We start from the raw sequence: 21646 nt of genomic DNA on the forward strand, positions 1-21646 counted from the left end.
TCGCCGAGTTCCAAGCACAACGTTATTTTGAAAGGTTTTAAAGCAGATTAAATTGAGCCTTTTCTTTCTCTTCGCTTTCATCTTTAAACGACCCTCTCTGGCTAGCCTTCGGCACAACTCCATGAGATTTGACATTTTTCTCACACTTGTTCGTATATTTATTTGATAATATTGTTTTATTGTATTTTGGTCTATTTTTGTTGATTTGACGCACAAACACATGGCAAAAGAATGAGACCCCAAGCACGCCAATTGTGGAAAAATTGAGCAGTTTTGGGGTGGCACTACGCAATGAACTCGTTCAGTGAACACGCTGAAAATAAATTGTTTGGTTGGAGAAATCGAACACATTTAAACAAGAGTTATAAAAATGACTGAGGAAACTCAGAAATCGAATAAAGTGAAATATAATTTTCCTATATGTGCATTTGGCAGAGCGTTCTTTTAAGAATGCGGCAAAAGGCCAATTACATCGAGAGAATGAAAAGTGTTTGCACACGGCTAGTTCCCAGATATTTGTAGAGAAACGAAAGTTATACTGTATATTTGAGACTTTGAAATAAGCCTCGTTTGAAGAAAAGAGACCATAGGATGAGTCGGGGGACCACTTCAAACAAATCCATCTGGAATGGAGAGAGAGAGAGAAAAAGAGAGAGATTTAGTGAAAGTATGGGGAAGTTATTTAGCTATTAATATTTTTCCTCAGGCATCGAGAGTCACTCCATCTGCACTTTCTCGCAGCTATTTGGCTGGGCTGAAATTGAGGGAGACCCAAATGTTGGGAAGAGATAACACAATCATCACAGCCGCGGTCCTGCGCTCTGCATCAGTGTGTTAAACTCGGATTAACCTCCCCTTTCCCCACACTGCTACCCAACACATTTTATTGGGATTTTGGGAGATGGAGCGTTTTTGTAAAATGTTATTATTATTATTATTATCATCATCATCATCATCATCATCATCATTAATTAGCTAAATAAATCAATATTCACAGAATAAGCCTACTCATTCATATACGTTTAACTGTAGTTTATGTGCAAATATGGAGATTGATTATTCATTGTTCTTTTCACTGTATATACTATTAATTAAAAATATGTTGTAACGTGGGCACTGCTCTGTGTAAAGTTCCCGGCTGTTATTAGTCGTAGTGCTGGCTGGAATTAGAATGCGCATAATAAAACTGTTGTTAGGCAGTAATGATGGACAGTGACAATGGTGCAAATTAACAGAACAAGTCTGGCGTTTGTATAACCGATCTGTTTGCTAGGTCATCGTCTAATGATGAGACTATGCTGTGAAATATGCTAATCCAGAGATCATGACACCAGAGCGCCTGTTTAATATCAACGGCGTTGCTTTGTAAAACATTTGCAGTGTAACTGAATTACATGCTGGTTAACTTCAGTCCTGCACTTTGCTGAGGAAATTATTTTCCAAACGTTCACCCAGGACGAAGCTCATAAAAAAGTAGGCCTGCGCCAAATCCAGGTCCCTTATTCGTGGAATGAATAGAATGTCGGAAAACGTCGAAATAGTGCCCTTCTGTTTTTCCTTACATATTTTGACAGCTTTTCTTTTACAAATTCTTACACTGCTCTCTTTGAATTCGTTATGGGGTAGTTTTGACATAATGATTTTATATATCGTTGTATGTGTATATATATATATATATATATATATATATATATATATATATATATATATATATATATATATATATAATATTAGGCTATATAATATTTTATCGCCTACAACAAAAATTAGCCGTAAATGTTCGACTAAATGTATCTAAATATAGCGTGTCATCAGAGTCAGTCTGTAGGAATAAAATTTGACGTTAATCATTTTTAAAATGTAGAAAGATTACGTAAGCCCCTTTGAACAGAATATTAATATGCAATTATTTTCAACAGCTTTGCTGACCTGTTAACCTGGGGCGGATTCTAGATGCAATGAGGATTTTGTGTGTTTCAGATGTTTAAGGGAGAGAGGAAGAAAAAAGAAATAGAAAATAGGTGCAGAAAAGTAGAGGCGTCTGGATGAAATTGAGAGGCTTATAGTCTTTGAACATTGGGTGCTTTTTCTTATCGGAAACATTTGTGGTGACACCACGACAATGGAAGTTCATCATATTACAGGCTGCCAGTGCTGCTTTCAAGACGGCCTGTCTATTAATTAAACTATTTCTTGCCATGTGGGACAAGGACTATCTCAGTGCACATATTACTAGAACATATTATGCGAATGGCTTTTGGATATCTGCGTTTTTTTTTTTTTTTTTGTTAAAGGGACAATCTTCCATTTAATTTGCCGAAATTCACACGTCCACTGCAGAAGACGTGGATGTTTTTTCTTCGCATTAAAATGAAGCTCATATCCACTTTCTTACTCACCTTATTTGTCGCCAGAAATAAAATGAAACCAAGTTTTCAGTTAAGTCCTGACAACACGTACATTAAACATACGGGATGTAAACAATTAGTTGGTCAAAAATCAATGTCATTCAGCGAGATTTGCACTGTGCAGTGGAGTGGGGGGCATCCTGTTGGACCAGAAGAACAAAACGAACAAACGACTAGGGAAAACTCCTGCTGACACCAATAAAAGTATTGGCCTCCGGGCTTCCTATGTAATGTCACAAAAGTGTTTTTGATGCCCTGGACTCACCATCGCTTAAGTGCTGTACGTTGCCCTGTATAATTGGAAGAGCATGCACGAAACTCTTGGTGACCTTATATAAAGAAGTGGATGTTTCGTCCAGTGGACCAACAAAGCGCTAAAAATTCCCTTTAAAGTTAGAAATCGGCAAAACGTTTTAGTTGCGAACCATTTTCTAATTTCTTTAGAAACTTGTAGCTATCCGGCATAATAGCCAATGCTTTATAGCAATAATAGGCTATATATATAAAATAATATCAATAATGTATAGAATAAAAATAGAATGACTATTTTTTTTTCTTTTACTTCCCAGCGACTAAAGAAACATTTTTCATACCACAGAATACATACTACTACAGGACTACGGAATAAAGCACACGGAATTAATGGCAAAATGGCAATTTATATAGCATGCTTTAATTGCCCCGGTGTTCAAATTAAAGAAACAAGCAAAGACTGGCAAACGTTTAACATAGGACTCGACTTGTTGATTTTGATCTTATTGTTCGTATCGCTTTCAAACTTGCTTTAATGGCCTCTTAGGGAATACAAATATACGAAAAGAGGAGTTACCAAAGTGGAGGAGGGGGGTTGAATCTGGGGAATTGCTGCCCACTCCTTTACCATGGAGTGTTCAGTAGCCAGTCCTTAATCCTGCTTTCATTTCTGCCGACAAATGCCAAGAATCCTGTCTGGAGACCCAATGGGAGACTGATCAACTAACAAAAGGGAATCCTTCCACAAAGCAGGAGTGCCAAACGTGGTTCAGGGCACTCATAAACAGACCAAAGGAAAAGTAACCTTTTGCCGGTAGATCTTATAACGTTTTGAGCGAAAATGTTCAAACGTCTTGGTCCACATAAGTGTCTGTGCAAATGGAAATTTGCTCAGGCAGTGTTTATTCACTGCAGGTGTCGGTGTACAAATATGCTAAATAAATGCTATCATTGTAGGGTCACTGAGTAGACTAAATTAATGGAATGAGCTCTTGAAAGTGGATGTCGGAATAGCCTATATGGCCACAATTTGTGTTTATTTGTTTTAAATTGTAACTTATCTTCTTTCATTTATTTATGTTGCATAAATACAATTTAAAAGCATGTTTATGTCTCTTTCAGTGGAATATTTTTCAGGCCGGAAGTCTGTTAATTTACACCATGTAGTAGGCTATTTGTTTTTAGTTGACTTAAAAGTTTGAAATAAAATAGCCTACTTGAATCTAAGCTGCTCTGACTAAAATCCCCTCAAGATTTGCATAATGGAGGCCATTAATTATCATTTAGCTCATTAATTATTGTAGGAACAAATCCTACCATGTGTTGTTGAAGAGTTAAGACTATGTTTCAAAGTGCACCTTTATCAGATTCATTTAAAGAGTCAAGTCCTCCATTCTTCTGTGAATTAACTTTTGTTCCTTCGGCCGTTTGCGGTTTTTGTTTGAGCAAAAATTATTCTGGTGTCTGACAGCCCTCTTTCCTGATTTAGAGATAGTCACTTCAAAAGGGAGAAAGAAAAGGGGAAAGCCAACCGTCTGTTATTTTGTGTCTCTGGCCTCTCTGTGTTGGCTATTCAGGCAAGTTGATGAACTTCTCCAAAAGTTTATTAAGAGGAGCAAAACAATGGCGTCTAAAGCCTTTATGCAGCCAAAAGAGACAGTTTATAAACTAGCTGCCATTGTTCCCCAAAGGCAGATGCATGAATACCTTTGAATGGGCTCCCTCAAACTGACACGATCAAGCTAGACAACAGCATGTTAAAAGGAACTGCCTTTCTTTTTGCTGCCCGGATTTGTATTTTTCCTGCATTAATGTACATCTGCGGTAGGAGGGTCCAAGCTGGGACAAGCTCAATCCCAGTCAATACCCAAACCCACAGCCTTTGGGCTGTTTGAAGTAAAGTCCTATGTTCTGCACGCCCTCAGTGGGCTGCAGGTGTCACAAGCCCCAGAGAAATATGGTAATCTAAGAGCAAGAGAAAAGAATCACCCTCCTTTTGACGTTTTAAACAGAGCATTTTCCAAGTGAATGACTTGAAATTGGCTGTTTGTAGGGTTTGAATTTTGTCTTAATGCAGCTTTTACAAGGGCTACCATGTAAAGGTTTAAAGTTTTCAAAATGTATGACAGGCAGTGTGTTTAATTTTGTAACTTTTAATGTCATATCTGGTTAAATACTGCAAAAATAAATAGGAAAAAATGAACTAAACTGACTAAATTAATTAAACTATGAAATAAACTACATTTTATGGCTTAATTTTCAAATGCTAATTGATGAGACAAAAAAAATTAAAATTAAACTTTTTAATTTATTTACATTTGTCTACTAAATTCATTTGCAACATCTGCTTTTCTTCTCTGTGTCATTTTTAAGCAGCCTTTTTACTTGTCTCTTTAAACAATCATCATATCATGTTATGTATTCAAGTCCATAATGAGTTATTTACTGAGGACCCATAAAGAGGCTAGTGAAAGTTGAAGAAGCATGCACTGCTGTCTTTCTGGCATGAGAAGCATAATTGCACTCTCCTCTGGTCCACAATGTTGACTCTGTTTAGACATGAATAAAAGCAATTTATTTTTGGCTGAAAATTTACTTGTTCCTGAATGGCTTTCACATTGCCAGCTCCAAAAACAAGTCTTTCAGAAACTGAGTACGTGTACAAACAAGTGATTTTCATGGTTTCATCATTACTGCAGTGATTTTAACAAGTGACACTTATGATAAGCTGTGGCTGATTTAGTGTTTTGTGCAGGTTGTATTTAATGAATAAGATGTAATTGAATTGATAGTGAAAATTGATTTATGCCTTCACCGCAGAACTTTGTTTACATTAGTGTAATATCCGCTAATGAATCTCTCTGGGATGAAATGACCTTTATTGTGAAAATGTAATGTACTATGAAAATATGAGATTGTTGATTTGATCGTTGAGCAATAATTTAGTCACTTGAGCTTGATTGTTCACTGGATGTTTGACACAAGATTAAAAGTCAGCACAGTAGCATAAAAGGTTTTTAACCCTCAATTTCTCATGGTGGAAGATAGATTTTCACTATATAAAGACCATGATTAGGAATAACAGGTGGCGTTTCCGTAATATGCTGCAGTCATAAAAATACCCTTAAAATTCTGTCCAGTTTTGATGACTAAAGAAGCATGGCCCAATAATCGGTAACAGTAATTAAGTGAGGAGGGAAATTGTGCCGCATCAGTCCTATGATTAGTGCCGAACAACATGGTCCAATGGCTTAAAAATCACCATCAGCCCACGCTACTTATGGCCATAAAATTTCCCATTTTATGCTCTTTAGCAGCCTCACCCCGAGATTCTTCATTAGCTTTATTTATGTGTGTGTTTTGCACTTGCACAAAGACAATAAACATGTTCCTAGAGTGTTGCAAATCAGAAATTTGCTCAGATTTTTTCCACCAACTTAAATGTTGAATGTGCGGGGCAGTGTGAGAGCTGCAGAGGGGCCAGGCAGCTGTGAGGGAGTCTATCCCGCTCTCCTCTCCCCACGCAGGCTTCAAACAGGGCACTTGTCGTACATTTTTAACTAATGGGCTTATTTATGCAGCCATTGTCAGTTTCTCTTCAGGCTACTCTTTCCACATTGCCTTTTTTTCTCTCTCACCCTGCAGTATACAAAAGCAAGCGCTGCTCAGTATTTTGCATCTGTTGATATGAGATTTGCCATTTAAAAACAACTGTTCTGCAACGTTGAGTTATTACTGCCTCCATTAAATTGTGTTTACCACATTGGCACATAAAGATATCAGGGCACCTCATTTAAGTTATAGGGTCTGCGTTTTGACAGAGCGCTCAAAGAAAAGCTTAACTCTTCTTTAAGAAGCACTACTGTATATACTACACTTTTTCTTAATCTCTGATTATTGATCTGCTTTTCTTTTGGGAATAAGATTATGCCTTTTTTTATTATTATTTATTTTCACTTTTGGCATTTGTATTTAAGCCCTAGGCTGTCCACTTAAAGCTCACATTGATATATTAAGATTTATTTCCCATAAGCTAAGTCAGTAGTAAAATTGACATTCAGCATTTTTTGTTGTTTACGCAACTGTTTTATCTTGAGAAGAGACACACGCCACCGCTGTGGGAAAAGCGGATAAAGGCTTTGCATTTAATAAATGGTAGTTTGCTAAGACATAAAGCCATGATAACACAAACATCTTTGTGAGGATGGAATTAAGTTCAGCTGCAGTTTTACCCTCAGTATTTACAGGGAAGGCCTCACACAGAGAAGCGTAAAGTTTTCTGCGAATTTACTTTATTGCAGTAATGCAAGAAAACTTTTATCTGAGGCCAATGTTTCTCCCTTTGACACAATGAGCAGACAAGTGATGTTACCAGTGGCATTTTGTGTCAGAGATGCTTGTAATGTCTCTCATATGGAGCATTTAAAATTATATTTCACTTGAAAATGTATCTTTTTAAACCTGTATGTTTTTCCCTGTGCAACACAAATGAAGATATATGAAAGAACGTTTAAGCTGTTTTTACTTATACGTTTAAATAAAATGGACCAAAAATGATATTGTACCCCACTGACTTGGAAAAAATATCTTCTTTTGTATACCACAGAAAAAAGTCATACACAATAAATTATTTTTAGATTTTGTTTTTTTTAAAATGTCTAATTCAGTGTGTTACTTGCCCTTTCTCTGTTATTATTTGTTAAATGTTATTTATCAGTTGGAAACAACATGAGGATGAGAAAGGGATGAGAACGAGTAAATTAAATAAATTTTCTGCTTATAATGTATATTGTGTGGGGCAGGTAAAATCTTTCATACAGACTTAAATGTGTTGAAGGATGAATTATGCGCCTGTCTTTTTTCCCTCACACACATTATAGTTTAATAAGCTATGGGCATGCTAGTTTAAATGGCTGATTTTGCCATCTTTCGCACCTTTTAGATATTTGATTAACTTCCATGGTGCTGATTGCTTTTGACCTCAATTAGCGAGATCTCAATCCCAGGAAATGAAAACTCGAATTTAAAAATAAGAATGAGGCAGGAAGTAAACGGAAACACCTCTCTCCTTCTTCCACTAACCAAGTTAAGTCAGCACTTCCCAACAAATCGACTGCGTTGCACATATCTTTAAAGAATTTCCTCCCTAATTGCCTAAAGATATTTTAAGAACCGTTTCGAAGTCGTTCTTAAATAGCACTGCAGTGAAGTTCAGCTAATACAGCAGAACAGATGTGATCTTCACATTCATGTTCTGTGCGGATCTGATAACTTCAGCAAAACATGATTTCTTAAAGTAGGTCTTATTATCCTAACCACTTCTCTCTTCTCTATTCTTTAGCCTATCTGTCAATAGTTATAGTTTTGTTGTCAGAACTCTTTCTCAGTCACCACATTCCAGAGCATTTGAAACCCAAGAGACACAAGCCATCCTTAGAGTTTCCCTCTCGCTGTCTCTCTGCACTGCCGCCCCCTTTTCCCTGCCATTAAATGGATTCATATTCAGGCAGAATTTTCCAGTGGCGCTTGGGCACAGAGAGTCAATATGTCAGCATTTATTGATGCCCCACAGAGCTGCACAGGGTTGTCAGGCCTCTTTTCAAGCTTAAATGGCCCCCTAAGGTGCGTCTTCTATTGGGCCTGAAAGGCCACGGAGGCCCTCGAGTCTCTCTGTTGTTTAAGGTGAGCACACTCTCACACAGGCACGGCAGACAAAAAGCCCTCTTAGCCTTCATGCAGATGACAAGACCTATACAAGAGCATCACCCATCACCTCTCCTTCACATCTTCAATCTCTTTCTCTGAAATGTTTTTGAATGCTACAAAAAGAAAGGAGGGCTAATTGTTTGTTGTGGGAGCCAAAATTACAGCGCTTTCCCTCCTTTCCCCTTCTTCAATGGTGTTCTTTTATCCCACGGAAAGAAATTAATGAACATGGAGCAGAAAGCAAGTCTAAACTTTTTTGTGTGTGTTGGTATTGTATTGTGTAATGTGTATTGATGCAAAGTAATGTTAGACAGTAAACGCTATGGAATGCATGGCTTGTAAAAATCCCTAACCATAGATATTAAACATTAGCGCAACTTTCCCATACAATCCTACACACATAAATTATTCCTAAAATGGTGTTCCTTTTTGAAGAGAGATTTAAAAATCATATTTACGATTTTTGGATGATAAGTCCGTCAAAGCAATCTGACTGACATTGAAAGAGTCATCTACTGTAAGGCCCACAATATTATGGAGACTTGACTTGACAATCAAACTAGGAAATTAAGTTCCCTTATTTAAATTTGGGTAATTGTACTCCTTGTGGTGTTCAGTATGCCATATTTAAAAGTGATAAATTAATCCAGTCCTATACTTTAAGAACCATTAACATCCATGAAACATTCCAAAAGGTTCCTTATAGTGAAAACTGGTTCTTTAGATTTCTGAAAGGTCACACTACAAATAAAAGTTTTTTTTTTTCTTTTTTTTTAACTCATCAATGACTTTAGGGAACCAAAATGGTTCTTCTATGGCATTGCTGATACCCCCTGATGTCTGGATATTCTACCATCAATTTTGGCTCATCCTTTTTTTGGCTGAATATTCACAGTTGTCAAATTTTCAGTTCATCACTGATGGTAACACCCAGAACCACCTTGCATTGGGGAGGTGAGTTTAGCATTGGCAAACAAGCAAAATTATAGTTTTCATATCATTGCAACTCAAACACAAAAATAGTTAGGAATCAAGTGCAAATGAATGTGTAAAATAATGGACTACAATTATCTAAATAGCTAGTATTTTATACATATGGACAGAGTGTGGATATGTTTAAATGACAGTTCATTAATTGACAGTTTGAATGTGGGTCTAAACTAGTAATTTTTTTTTTTAATGGGACAGACACTGCTGTACCTATACTGTTATTATCAATCTGGATCCTCACAGATGTGCATATGTCAGAAACAAGGAGGCCAGTTGTGTGCCACATTGAAAACCAGACCCAACCTGAGTATAATGTTGTTTTGAGAGCCAACTCTGATGAAGACAAATGTTTAAATGTTTGCTACCATGCTAAGCTTAGTGGAATGTGCAGCTGTGGACGAGCACTTTACCCCAGGCCCTTTCGCTCTTTACACAGAGACTGTGGCAGGAAAGGTTAGGGGAGAGAGAGCGAGAACGAGGGAATGAAAATAAAAAGACAACACAGAAGAGAAAGCGGTCTGAATGTGGCCGTGATGATGAATATCCCATCTGCTCACAGGCTCATCGGTGATGGAAGTGGTCTAAAGGCTTATGTTGGGTGGTCATGACTCCTCTTTGGCCTCAGTCGCTCCTCACCCACAGCGGTTAATCACTGTCCGATGAGTAAATGCTCTCGGAGAGTTTTATGCCCAGCTGTCAACAAAAAGCTCAGACAGGTTGGCTGCATGAAGCAGATCTATGTGAATCAGTCTGAATGTGTTACAGCAACTCTTTTGGTTCAATTTCACCAAAGGGCTTTCAATCAAATGCATATTCGAGATATATTAGGCCATTTCTTTCCTGATTAACTGTCTTTGATGTGTAAGTGCTACAAATCAGGTTCATCCCATGGGGCACATTCACTCTTAATAACTGATGAGATTCAAAGAGACAATTTTGAGTTCCGAAAATAATAGGATTTGGGGACGCAGTGCTTGTCAGAGTTTGTTTGAAAGGAAAACATCACTCATTCGCTGTCAGATTAACTTGTTTGGTTCAAAAATCATGTTTTTTTTTTATTGCATCCTTTTGATTGAGACACATTGAAACAAATTGAACAATACTGCAAACCCTGGAGGATTACATGGATAAAGGAATAAAATTCACAGGGAATTTTTTAATTGAGCTCACATTTAAGATAAAAACATTTTATCAGTCCCTTTCACTTTTCAATGGATTTAAGAAGGTCGTCTTGTTGTAATTGGAATGTTCCTGTTCTTTTCCGATTAGTGGTTTGGCGAACAGCACTTTTTATTTTTAAAACCGAGTTTTGCTCTATTTACCTTTATTCAAAAGCTCTCGCTGCTGTCTGCTCCAGGCCATCTCAGACAAAATGTGTCAAACTCTGTTATATTTATGCCGCAGCACATTCGTCAGATCTGGGTACTTGCCATGGTTGCATTCGTGTGATGGGACCCAGCATGTCAATCGTGGGATCTCGCAGAGACAAAGATGAGGTCCAGGTTTAGACACATATCTGCATCAGCGTCTGTTTCATTTCCATAATCCTGTCCTCATTATACTGCGAGTAGGAGAGGGAGAGATGCTGACCTTTAGCAGGAGAGTGCTGTCAAACTTATTCAGGTTTTATCTGTCTCTGCAGGGCTGGCTGAGGAGCAGCTTGTGGGTTGTCTGTTATGGCAGCTAAATGACATCGTAATTGTTGTGACGAGGGCAGAATGGGATGTGGCAGAATACTCATCAGTCATGCAGGCGCAACTGCATCAAGCTTGTAGCTTCTCAAATTGTGTTTCTTAGATTTGTCCCCCTGATTTTCATTCATCTGTCTGAAGGTAAAAATGTGGGGATCTCTTGTTTTAAAACAAATATTTTTTGATAACTGTGGCAGGATTGCGGCTGTTCAGAAGTTTGGGGCAGTAATATTTTTTTATGTTTTTGAAAAAAGTGTCTTAATGTCACCAAGGCTTGTATATAGATACTTTATGTATTCTTTTGTGCTTTACAGGTTTGAAATGGCATTAGGGTGAATAAATGATGAATGCACTTTCAAATTTGGGTGAACAATCCCTTCAGTGTCTAGCTGCATGTAGGGAAGAACAAATATATTTCATGTTGTGTCTTTAATAAAAGTGGTGGCCACTTTTCACAGAAATGATCAGTATAGATCACTGCACTGGCCTCAAGTGGTCGTCATGGCAAGTCAAAAGCAAATCACTTTGTCACAATCTCTCCAAAACCAACAAAGGGATTTAAAGAACATGAGTTCCAATATATATGTACACTTCAGAATGATTTTTGCAGAATGTTGGGATGAGGGGAGAGTGTTGGCAAAATGAATCTTAAAAGAAAAGGCAAAGGAATTGATTTAATTAATGCGGCCTCATGTCCTACGGCCATATGTAATCCGTCGAGAATTCCTGAGTGTGAGCTCTAGGAGACAAAAAGACATCTACCAGAGGACTCTTCAAGTGGCCTGTAATGAGAACCTCCCTTTAATCCCATAATTCCTTGTTTAATTAAAAGACAGAGCTGGCCTGGAGTCGAAGCCACTTTGATGGCTCTTTCATTGTTGTGCTTTTGTTTGGAGGCTATATTTGGGATGTTCTAACCAACCGTCCAACAATCAAATAGAGAGGTGCAAACATATTCATTCTCTACTGTGGTGTTGCTCTTGGTCAGCTTTTGTTGTTGTGGGCAAACCAATGTCAGGTATAAAAATATGACATTTTCACATTTTACATTTTTAAAATCTAGAACCTTCCAACAAATAAAATAATTTGACTTGGGAACTTGGGGAAAAAACCCAAATGTTAAGAGTTTGTATAAGCATTTCTGTTTCTCAAACTCGCCTCATTGCTGTCCCCTATGGTGTGGAATGGGATTTAACAGATCTGCCGTTGTTGACAAGATTGAATGTCATTGAATTACCTCTCAAATTCATCTTGTGTTTCACCTGGCCTGAAAAACCAGTTCTCACTGTACTTTACTAGGAAACAGCGGATGCTTAGGGTGTAGAATGTGTATTTGAAAGCTCACTGTTAAATTATATGTACATAGGGCTGGACATTTATACAGATTTCCTGTTTCAGTTCAATGCCACGGGTGGGGGGCAATGCCATAGAACAATCATTTTGGGTTCCTCGAAGGATACATTCCATAAACAGCCTTTAACTATTTTTTCTTAGTTAAAAGAATTTGAATCTAAAGATCCATTTCCCTCTTTTGTGCAATGGAAGTGTTCTATGGATTTTAAAGGTCATTAATGAAACCATCAATACCAATAAAGAATCTTTATTTTACAAGTACAGAGTAAATAAAAGATCTTGACATTTTATCCAATATCAGGATCTTTTAAATGAAGATGGTGACAAAAACATTTTTTTACCCACCCTTCAGATATTAGAAAGGCAAAGTGCAACCGACTCGGCTCCTCTATAATCAGCCCTATTCAGAGGGGCTAGTCTTGGAAGCCCACACCAGCATTAGCCAATAAGAAGCCAGGGTTCAGCCATCACTAATGTAGAATTGCTTCAATTTAGCGGGAAGTCATGGCCTGGATTAAGGCCAGTGTCTGCAGAGCTAGGCCCCCAATGCTGCTGAAGGGATTTTCAAGGATCAGCCCAGTGCCAGCCAAACTGGAAATAAATAAAGAATCAACTCAAATGAAATGATAAAAATGGGCTGTAAGATCTTCCCTGTCATATATGGAAATGTGACTAAAGAATGGGACATAGGTAGATCTTTTTGAATCTCTATTGTTAGAAGAGTTTTTTTTTTTTTTTTTTTTTTTTGCCAGCATACTTGTCAATGTTTCATACTTACTCTCATTAATATGAATTCTTGCTACAATTATTTGCAATGTTATCAGCATCATGCATACACACCTGTATAAAGGTCACTGTTCCGCACAGCACGGATAAGCTAATGTGTCATTTTCGTTTCATCACTAAGCTACTCGGCTTGAATTGCCACCCACACACCTCTGGTTTGCATCAGATCAGATTTGGGATCATTGTTTCTCATCTTTTCTTCAGCTAACCACCAAACAGAAATACTGTAGTTGACATGGCTGCATTTGACAGATAATCCACCGCTCTTATTTTGAAGACGGCAAGATCGCAAATGGCATTTAATGAAATAAACTTGAGTTATTTGCAAAGTGCCAGTTTTGTTTCATTTTAGCACCGATACGAGGATCGCTAAGGTGGTCTGCGGAGATTAACTCCCCCCCCACTATCCCCTCTATGGCCTCGGGGCGAGCTCGGATTCGCACTGATGTGGGATTGTATTTACAAGAGCTTCGCTTATATAAATAGCTATCCATTGAAATAATTTTCGCTTGAAAGCCACATGAATCCGTTTCACCGTGCTGCAATCCATCCATGTTTCGGGTCCACATTCACTTACACACATCATATCAGTATGTTGACAGCATTCGTGAACAGAGAGCTTTCTGGTAAGTGCATGACTTTTTTAATGCCACGCACAACACACTCAGCTCTTTCGTTATCTTTCCTCTATGACAGGTCGAATGGATGACGGCTCGGACGTAGAGTCTGAACCGGACCTGCCCTTGAAGAGGAAGCAGAGGCGCAGCCGGACCACCTTCACAGCCGAGCAGCTGGAAGAGCTGGAGAAGGCCTTTGAAAGGACACACTACCCAGACATCTACACCAGAGAGGAACTAGCCCAGAGAACCAAGCTCACCGAGGCCAGAGTACAGGTATGGCACTGCCAAATACTTAAGCAGTTTTTAAGTATCTTCTTTTGAAGAAAGTAAGTCATACAGGTTTGCACTGACATGAGGGTGAGTAAATGATGACAGAACTTTCATTTTTTGGGGTGAACTATCCTTTTAATTGTGCTCATCTACAAAGTTTACTTATGAAAGGATGGTACCCGTAAAACTGATGCTCTCAGTTGGAGATGTAGATGGCACAAAAAGAGCTCAGTAAGAGTTCAGCTATGTGCTTCGAGGTCTATAGAGCTCTAAAGTGTCACTAGATCTTCTGGACTGAGCTCCTCTGATTGATGACGCGTGTAACAATGCAACTGCTCGTCTCAAAGAAAGCGCTAGAAAAACACAGCAGGCCTCTTCCTGTCACCGTATCGGAGAAACACGATCAGGTGGCTAACATGGCACTACTTCTGTCAAAGTTGGCTTGAAATGCAAGCTAGCCCTATCGATTTACTAAATGCGTGTTAATGCGATCTTATATTGTGAATGATTTATCCATGCATGCTTCATTTACTTCATCAAAATGTCAACGTCATCTTTTAGAGAAATTACAGAAAATAATGTTGTATGTTATAATCGAGCGACTCATAATCGAATTACATTCTTCTCTGTCAAGACATACGTGATTCAGCGCATAACTGAATATTTGAACGTTTAAAAACCTTTGTGTCACTTATGACTTTTGCAGCATTCACACAACACTGAGACTTGTAGTTGCAGAAACCACCTTGGTATGATTTCATTTGGACCATTGCATTTACATGATGAATTGCTTGTTTTAGTCTTGACTACATTTGAACTTTAAAAGTGCATGTAAATGTTGCAGAGCATTCACAGGACTTTGGCTCCGCCCACCGCTGGTCCTGACAGCTTGTCAACCATGTGGATAGTTGAAACAATGAGAGGCGGGAAAATACAGTAGAGTTATGGCAGCAGCTGTTGGGAGCAAAGGGAGGGGGATAAAAAGAACAAGAGTGCATTCCTGATGGATTTCTCACTTCAGCTTTTGGCTGGGATCTTTTCTTCCCACCACTTTCAAGCCCACCACTGCTTCTTGTAAAATTTGCTGCATATCAGAGAACATCCCACACTCTCTCTTGGGAACCCCTCTCCACCAGTTACATTAATCAATCAAGAGCTTGTAAAAAATATGACCGCTCACCGAGGCCCCGCTGCCTGCTTCACCTCTAAAATGGTATGGGCTTGTGGTCTTCATATGCTAATGATCTGGATGTTACCTTAATGCAGTAATGTGTAGTGAAATACCATGTTAAGTCAATCTGTCTTGGTTATTCGATTTTGTAATAAAAGATTATTTGTTTTAATAAGTAAACTCTGTATGTCCCAAGCTGAGTGAATGACATCACTGCATAATTGAAATGCAGCTGTCTCTTTCTTTCTCCTCTCAGCCACTTTTTAGTTGGCAAAATTGACTTCACCACCTTTTGACTTGCCAAATGTCTTACTCTTTCTGTGATTTGAGCACTTAATAAAGTGGAAGACACTTCATTTAGCATCTTTTTTGCTTAGCAGCATTCATGACTTTTGTTTCAAATCAGAATGTATTTGTTATTACAAATATTGTTGGCTCTTTGACAAATTGCTTTGGATAAAAGCGTCTGCTAAATGCAGAAATGTAAATCAGTCAAATGTTTGTGCCCAGACAAAATGAAAATGACTCCATTTTGGAAAAAGTTGACCCATTGTGGCCTTGTGGCAGGCTTTTTAGCAAAGAGAAGATCTCTTGCTGGCAGTGTCAGAGATCCTGCAGATTTTTTTCTGCCATGTCAGTGAAAGGAGCCCCATGGGACATTTGGCCCTTTTGTGCATTTATGGTGACTGATGCTAATTAGACAAGTGCATAAACATTACATCACTTCTGACCTGCATATGTCAGAGCTGAATTAGATTTAAAAAACTGATGATTCAATCATGAATATAACTTCAAATGTTCTTTTGCTGTCAAAAATTTGGCGCCATGTTGGATGGAAAGTCCAAGATCATTCAAAGATCATATGAAACCACCACATCCTCAGTATCTTGGCCCAACAGCTCATGCTTTGTTTTCTCAACCCTGTCACGGCCCAGCAGTTGGTTCTTGAGAGGCCAAGCAGATTGTGTGAGGATCTCTGGCTCGAGATAGCTCACATGGAGATGCCAGGGCTCTGGGATCATTGCTTTTGTGGAGGGGAAGGTGTCTGACCCTTTTGGCTTTTGGCAGACCCCGCAGCCTCAGTGTCAACCCACTTGTGTGCAGCTGCATTGACACAGTATCCAGATGTCTGAGAGAGAGAGAAGCTGGGAGAGAGGGAGGGAGCGTTCCTACTGCCAAACAGAGGAAGTCAGGCATGGATCAGTGAGGATGTCAAAGGCTTTAATTTATGTGTTTGGTGCTTTTCTATTAGGTGTCATCAGTCTGTCACTGTGGTTATTCTTAACCACAGACACTTTACTCATGCTTCTGCTGTTTTACTGCTCCTTATGACAAATCAGAGGAAGTGATCCATATCTGACTAAGTGCTTCCAGGTCTTACAGCACTGCTGCCTGTCTGTCTGGTTCATTGCACTTTGTAAAGCCAGAGGGAAAAACTAAATTAATTAATGGAGATTTGCAGGAAATTTCATAGGCAGTGACAGTTATGTCACTTCAAACTCTGTTAGACAAGAAATCTTTGTAATGTGTTCATGGATCAGGTTTGAGGTTGTGGTGTGACCACTCTGAAATATGATGAAGATAAACAGATGGAGGGGGAACCTAGACACACTACATAATCACAATGAAAACTGCCTGTATCTTTTAGATTATATTATGAATAATGCATTAAACTAAATACTATGACCTAATTTTGACATACACTACCTTTAAAAACTTTAGGGCTGATAAGATTTAAAATGTTTTTTTTTTTTAAATCAAAAATACATATAAAAATTCATGAATCCAGTCATCTAACATGCTGATTTTCTGCTCAAGAAACATCGTATTATTATCAGTGTTGAAAACAGCTGTCCTGCTCAATAGTGGGAACTGATCGTTTTTAATCAATAGAAAGGTTTAAAAGAACAGCATATATTTATAAATCTTTTGCAACATTAACCTTAATTAGTTGAATGCATCCTTGCTGAGTAAAAGTAATTTCGATAACACTTAAAGCCTTTATGTATAATGCATTATAAAAGAAGTTTTAATGCATTAAATAGGCTTTGTAATGCACCTTATAATGTATCGTAGAATCTCATGAATAATAGTAACAACAGGTAATATGTCAAAACACTTATCAATTAATTATTATGCAATGCATTTAAAATTTTATTATTAGAATTATTTCTGACAAGCTATAATGTATTACAATGCACATTATGAATAATCATAATGCATCACAACCTTTAATAAACCTTTATAATGCATTATACATAAAGGCTTTAAGGAAAGTGTAAACGACAATTCTTTAAAAAAATAAATGAAAAATAAAAATCTTACTGACCCCAAGCTTTTGAATTGTAGTTTAAACCTGTTAGGCATAGACTGAGGAGACTTAGTCCTACCACATGTTACGTACAAGCAGGTTTGAAGATGTGTCCACTTCCCCTCTCTATTCTGGCACCCTTTGATCCAATCTGGAAACAAGACTTCCAGGGCACAAATGTCAGCCCCCTGATGTGGAGTCATATCACATGAGTTGTGATTGATCCTTGCAAAATCTGGAGCCAATAATTCTGTACTTATGCTGCTGGCTCACATAAAAACGCAGGATTTCAATGAACAGATCAAATAAATATGTGAAAACTATTATATGTGTGCTTATATGCATATATTGATGTTTATGTATAATGATTTTTATAAAAACTAGAAAGAGGATATGCATGGACTTAACAGTGCTTTACAACTTCAAATGAGTTTTTCAACTCTCTCTTCTGCTGGAGAGATGCCTCATTTTAGAGGGTATCGCCACACTGTTTACCTCAAGGCCCAGTCCGACCAGCTTCGACCCTCCATCATAACCCATCCTGTCCTGCTGCCCATCCAGATTCCCACAACCCCTGTATGGAGCCACTGAGACGTCTGCCTTTTTTACGCCTCTCAGCTACTGTTATGTTCTTTTTTGCTGTGAAATTCAATCACGTCATCCAGGTTTTACGCCTCGTCTTCGTGTCTGCTCACCAACCACCCTGCACATGGCCAACTGTAATCCTAGGAAGACATATAGCCATCGACGTCCAAGAAAGACGGCGAAAAAGAAAGTGAGAGGAACTGATAGGATGGCCCGGATGATTGATATTGGACGAGAGCGCGAGATGCTGGCTGAAAGTGGAATGTGAAATCATGACACAGTCCACAATCAGATTTGTCTTCCATTTACCTCCCTTCCTTTTGTCTCTCCCGCTCCCCCTGTCCGCTTGGAGATTGAGAGAATATTGAATTGAATTTTTCCATTCCATTCCCTCCAAACCAAATGCAATCAAGCAACAGCTCCTTCAGCCACACTCCACCAAATCTCCTCTTTTAAATGTTTTGCCAAGCGACTCTGTTCACTTTTAAGGAAATTATTTGAACTCTTTCAAAAATACAAAATGAGTCGGCCTTCTCAGTTGGGCAGTGTGCTTTGTGTCTCAGCTTGAGCAAGGAAATGAGAAGAGTGGGGAATTAGAGGGAACAGCAGAGAGAAAATCCCTGCTCAAGGTGCCTTTGCCATCGGGTTCCAGAATGGTGCATTCAGAAGCCCCAGCTCGCAGCAAGCCTCTTAGGAGATCCATTGAGCGTGGGGTGGCAGGCACTCTAGCCTCTAACACTGAGATACGCAGCTCCTAATGCCTTGTGCTACTCTCCACTTCTCGTTAATACCAGAAACCATCCTAAACTAAGACATGTAAAGTAATGGGACTCATGTCAGCGGGACTAGTGGTTTTATGGGAAAGGTCGTTGATGCACGGCATTTGTTGAAAGAGCAGTGTGGGACAGCTAATGGGGGATGGTTGAGTACTGCTAACTTTTATTTGAATGAAACAGATTTTTACTGGCATGATTTATTAATTAACACTGACAAAAGAAAGTTTAGTTCTTGACGTTTAAAAAAGTAACCTAGGGTTATGTGTTAAGGATGGGTGTTGGGAATGTGCTTTTTTTAAGTAGTTGCTAACCGTGTGTAATTAGTCCCCCGGTGTGTTTAAAAGAGTAATTATATAGGTCTTATAGGTGTTTCCAGAGTAGTACAGGTGTTTCCTAGTTTTTGTTTGGATATGGGAATGTAACAGGAATTTGTTCTAGGAATGCCATAATTGTTGCTTTTGCCCTACGGGTGGGATTTTTTTATGATAATACATTATTAATAATAATAAAACTACTTCATTTCATTTCATTCTTCCAATTACCATAAAGGCCACATATTTTTCAGAAAAAAATTGCATTTATTGAAAATATCTTGCTGTAGACTGCTCTCATTGGGTCATTTGAATTTTAGATTTTATTAAAAATGATCAGACGTTTTATCTTGCTTTGTCACTATGTGTACAAAGATTGAAGGGGAGCCTGGGAGGATAAAAGCGAGAGGCAGAGAAAGAGTGTGTACTCATACAGTATGTCTATGCCAGCCCCTTGATCAATGCCCAGGCTGAAAGCGTCATTCTTGAGGAGCTGTTTAAAAAGGGACGCCCTCTCTTTGTGGTCTGATTCATTGAAGGGCCATTGTCCCCCTCTTTCACTTCCACTCACAATGGTGGGGACCATTTGAAAAACAACAGTAGATTAACTGCACTGCCAGTGCATTAAAGTCTGAAGAATGGCCCCTCTGAGGCATAGATCAATGTCATTCACTCTTTTGCATACACAGGGGCAGCGCCTCGGCCCCAGAGAGGTGCAGGTTACTGGCCGTGCTCCCTTTCAATGAGTCACATTAGAATGAAACTTTGAAAACGTGTCTTAATGTGGCAGAGGCATTTCTTTCTTTCTTTCTTTCTTTCTTTCTTTCTTTCTTTCACCTCTAATATGCCAGAGTTAGCCAATGGCTAATTTTCATCTGTAGTCCTGTTTGCCAGTTGTACAATGGCATCCTAAGGAAAGTACAATTAAAAAAGTTTGCATGTACATACATCTATACTACATAGCTGCAGTAGACAAGAATTGTGAAAATGTAAAATCTCACTACAATAAGTTCTAGAAAAACGGCATAATTATACACACAGGCATTAGCGTAATGGAGCATGCACTGTCAATGCAACAGGTTAAAAAAACATTTGTTAGATGAATATAAAAATACAAATACATCAACCATTTTTCATCACTTACTAGACATTAAATTAATAATCAGTTTAATGGTATTGACCAGAATTTCAGTTCATTTGTTTTTATTTTTATTTTTAGGTTTGGTTCAGCAATCGTCGAGCAAGATGGCGTAAACAAGCTGGAGCCAATCAACTGGCGGCATTTAACCACCTGTTACCTGGAGGGTTTCCACCCACAGGCATGCCCACTTTACCAACATACCAGCTTCCTGAGTCCACCTATCCTTCAACAACATTAGCACAAGGTAAACAAACCCATGTTTTTGTGAAGAACTTGAACCTTTTTTATATTTATTTAATACTCATTATGCAAACTCACTGAACGGCAATACATGGCAATGGCAATAATGGCAATACATGGCAATAAAACAAAGGTTCCCATGATGTGTTCCTGAATAATTCTCTGATGTAAATAAACGTGCTGTTTATCCCAGACGGCAGTGGCACGGTGCATCGTCCCCAGCCGTTGCCCCCCTCCACCATGCATCAGGGCGGGCTCTCGAGCGACAGCAGCTCCGCCTACGGCCTCTCGTCCAACCGCCACAGCTTCTCCAGCTACACCGACACCTTCATGAGCCAATCAGCGAGCAGTAATCACATGAATCCTGTGAGCAATGGACTATCTCCACAGGTCAGTAAGGGTCACTGGCCACAGTGTTTAAATACTCTTCTCTATAGCCACATGTCAAGGAGTCTTTCAAGTGGAATTATGAGACCTCTCTGAAGATAAAACTGCATATTCTTTGTGTGCTGCCTTGTACGTTTGGTGATTAGATGCGTCTCATGTGTACTGAGCAGACATGTTTTGGAGAAATCATCTTCTAGTGGATGATACCCCCCTTGTGCTCGTGAAGTGTTTATAAGATAATGTTTTCTAATTAATATTCATTTGTTTTACTCACTCTCCTAATTAATAGAAAGATTGAATTGTTTGATTCTAAGAAAATTAGTTTTGAGACAATACAGGATACCCTAAAGAGAAAAAATCCCATATGCAGTCATAGAGCTGCCAGCTCTGCGTAATCTCACTAAACTAATGGATCTGTATGTTTAATTGTCTAACAAAGTCATTTTCAAGCATTAACAGACATTTAAATAAGACAGGGTGTTTTAATTAACTAAACAGAGCAAAAAAAGTATTGTCTTTGAGTCCTTATAATAGAGGAAATTGTAAAATGGAATGCCATTAAGGCTTTTGTAGGTGTTTGTCCTTGTGTTTCTAAGCAAAGATTCTTGTTAAAGACGTTATGTAGCATTCTTGAATAATGGACAGTAA

At 38.5% G+C, this 21646-nt stretch overlaps 1 protein-coding gene across 4 annotated transcripts in view; it reads left to right on the plus strand.

Moving 5' to 3' along the window:
* Nucleotides 1-21646, plus strand: part of pax7b (paired box 7b) — a 49448-nt gene that overhangs the window by 4337 nt on the left and 23465 nt on the right. For all 4 annotated transcript variants that reach the window (XM_026241710.1, XM_026241709.1, XM_026241711.1 and 1 more), the window contains exons 5-7: nt 13883-14079; nt 20450-20615; nt 20805-21001. In XM_026241710.1, the coding sequence (XP_026097495.1) occupies nt 13883-14079; nt 20450-20615; nt 20805-21001 (560 nt within the window). The remainder of the gene's footprint in view (nt 1-13882; nt 14080-20449; nt 20616-20804; nt 21002-21646) is intronic.

This window comes from Carassius auratus, unplaced genomic scaffold, assembly GCF_003368295.1.
Source record: "Carassius auratus strain Wakin unplaced genomic scaffold, ASM336829v1 scaf_tig00000254, whole genome shotgun sequence".
NCBI classification, from domain to species: Eukaryota; Metazoa; Chordata; class Actinopteri; order Cypriniformes; family Cyprinidae; genus Carassius; species Carassius auratus.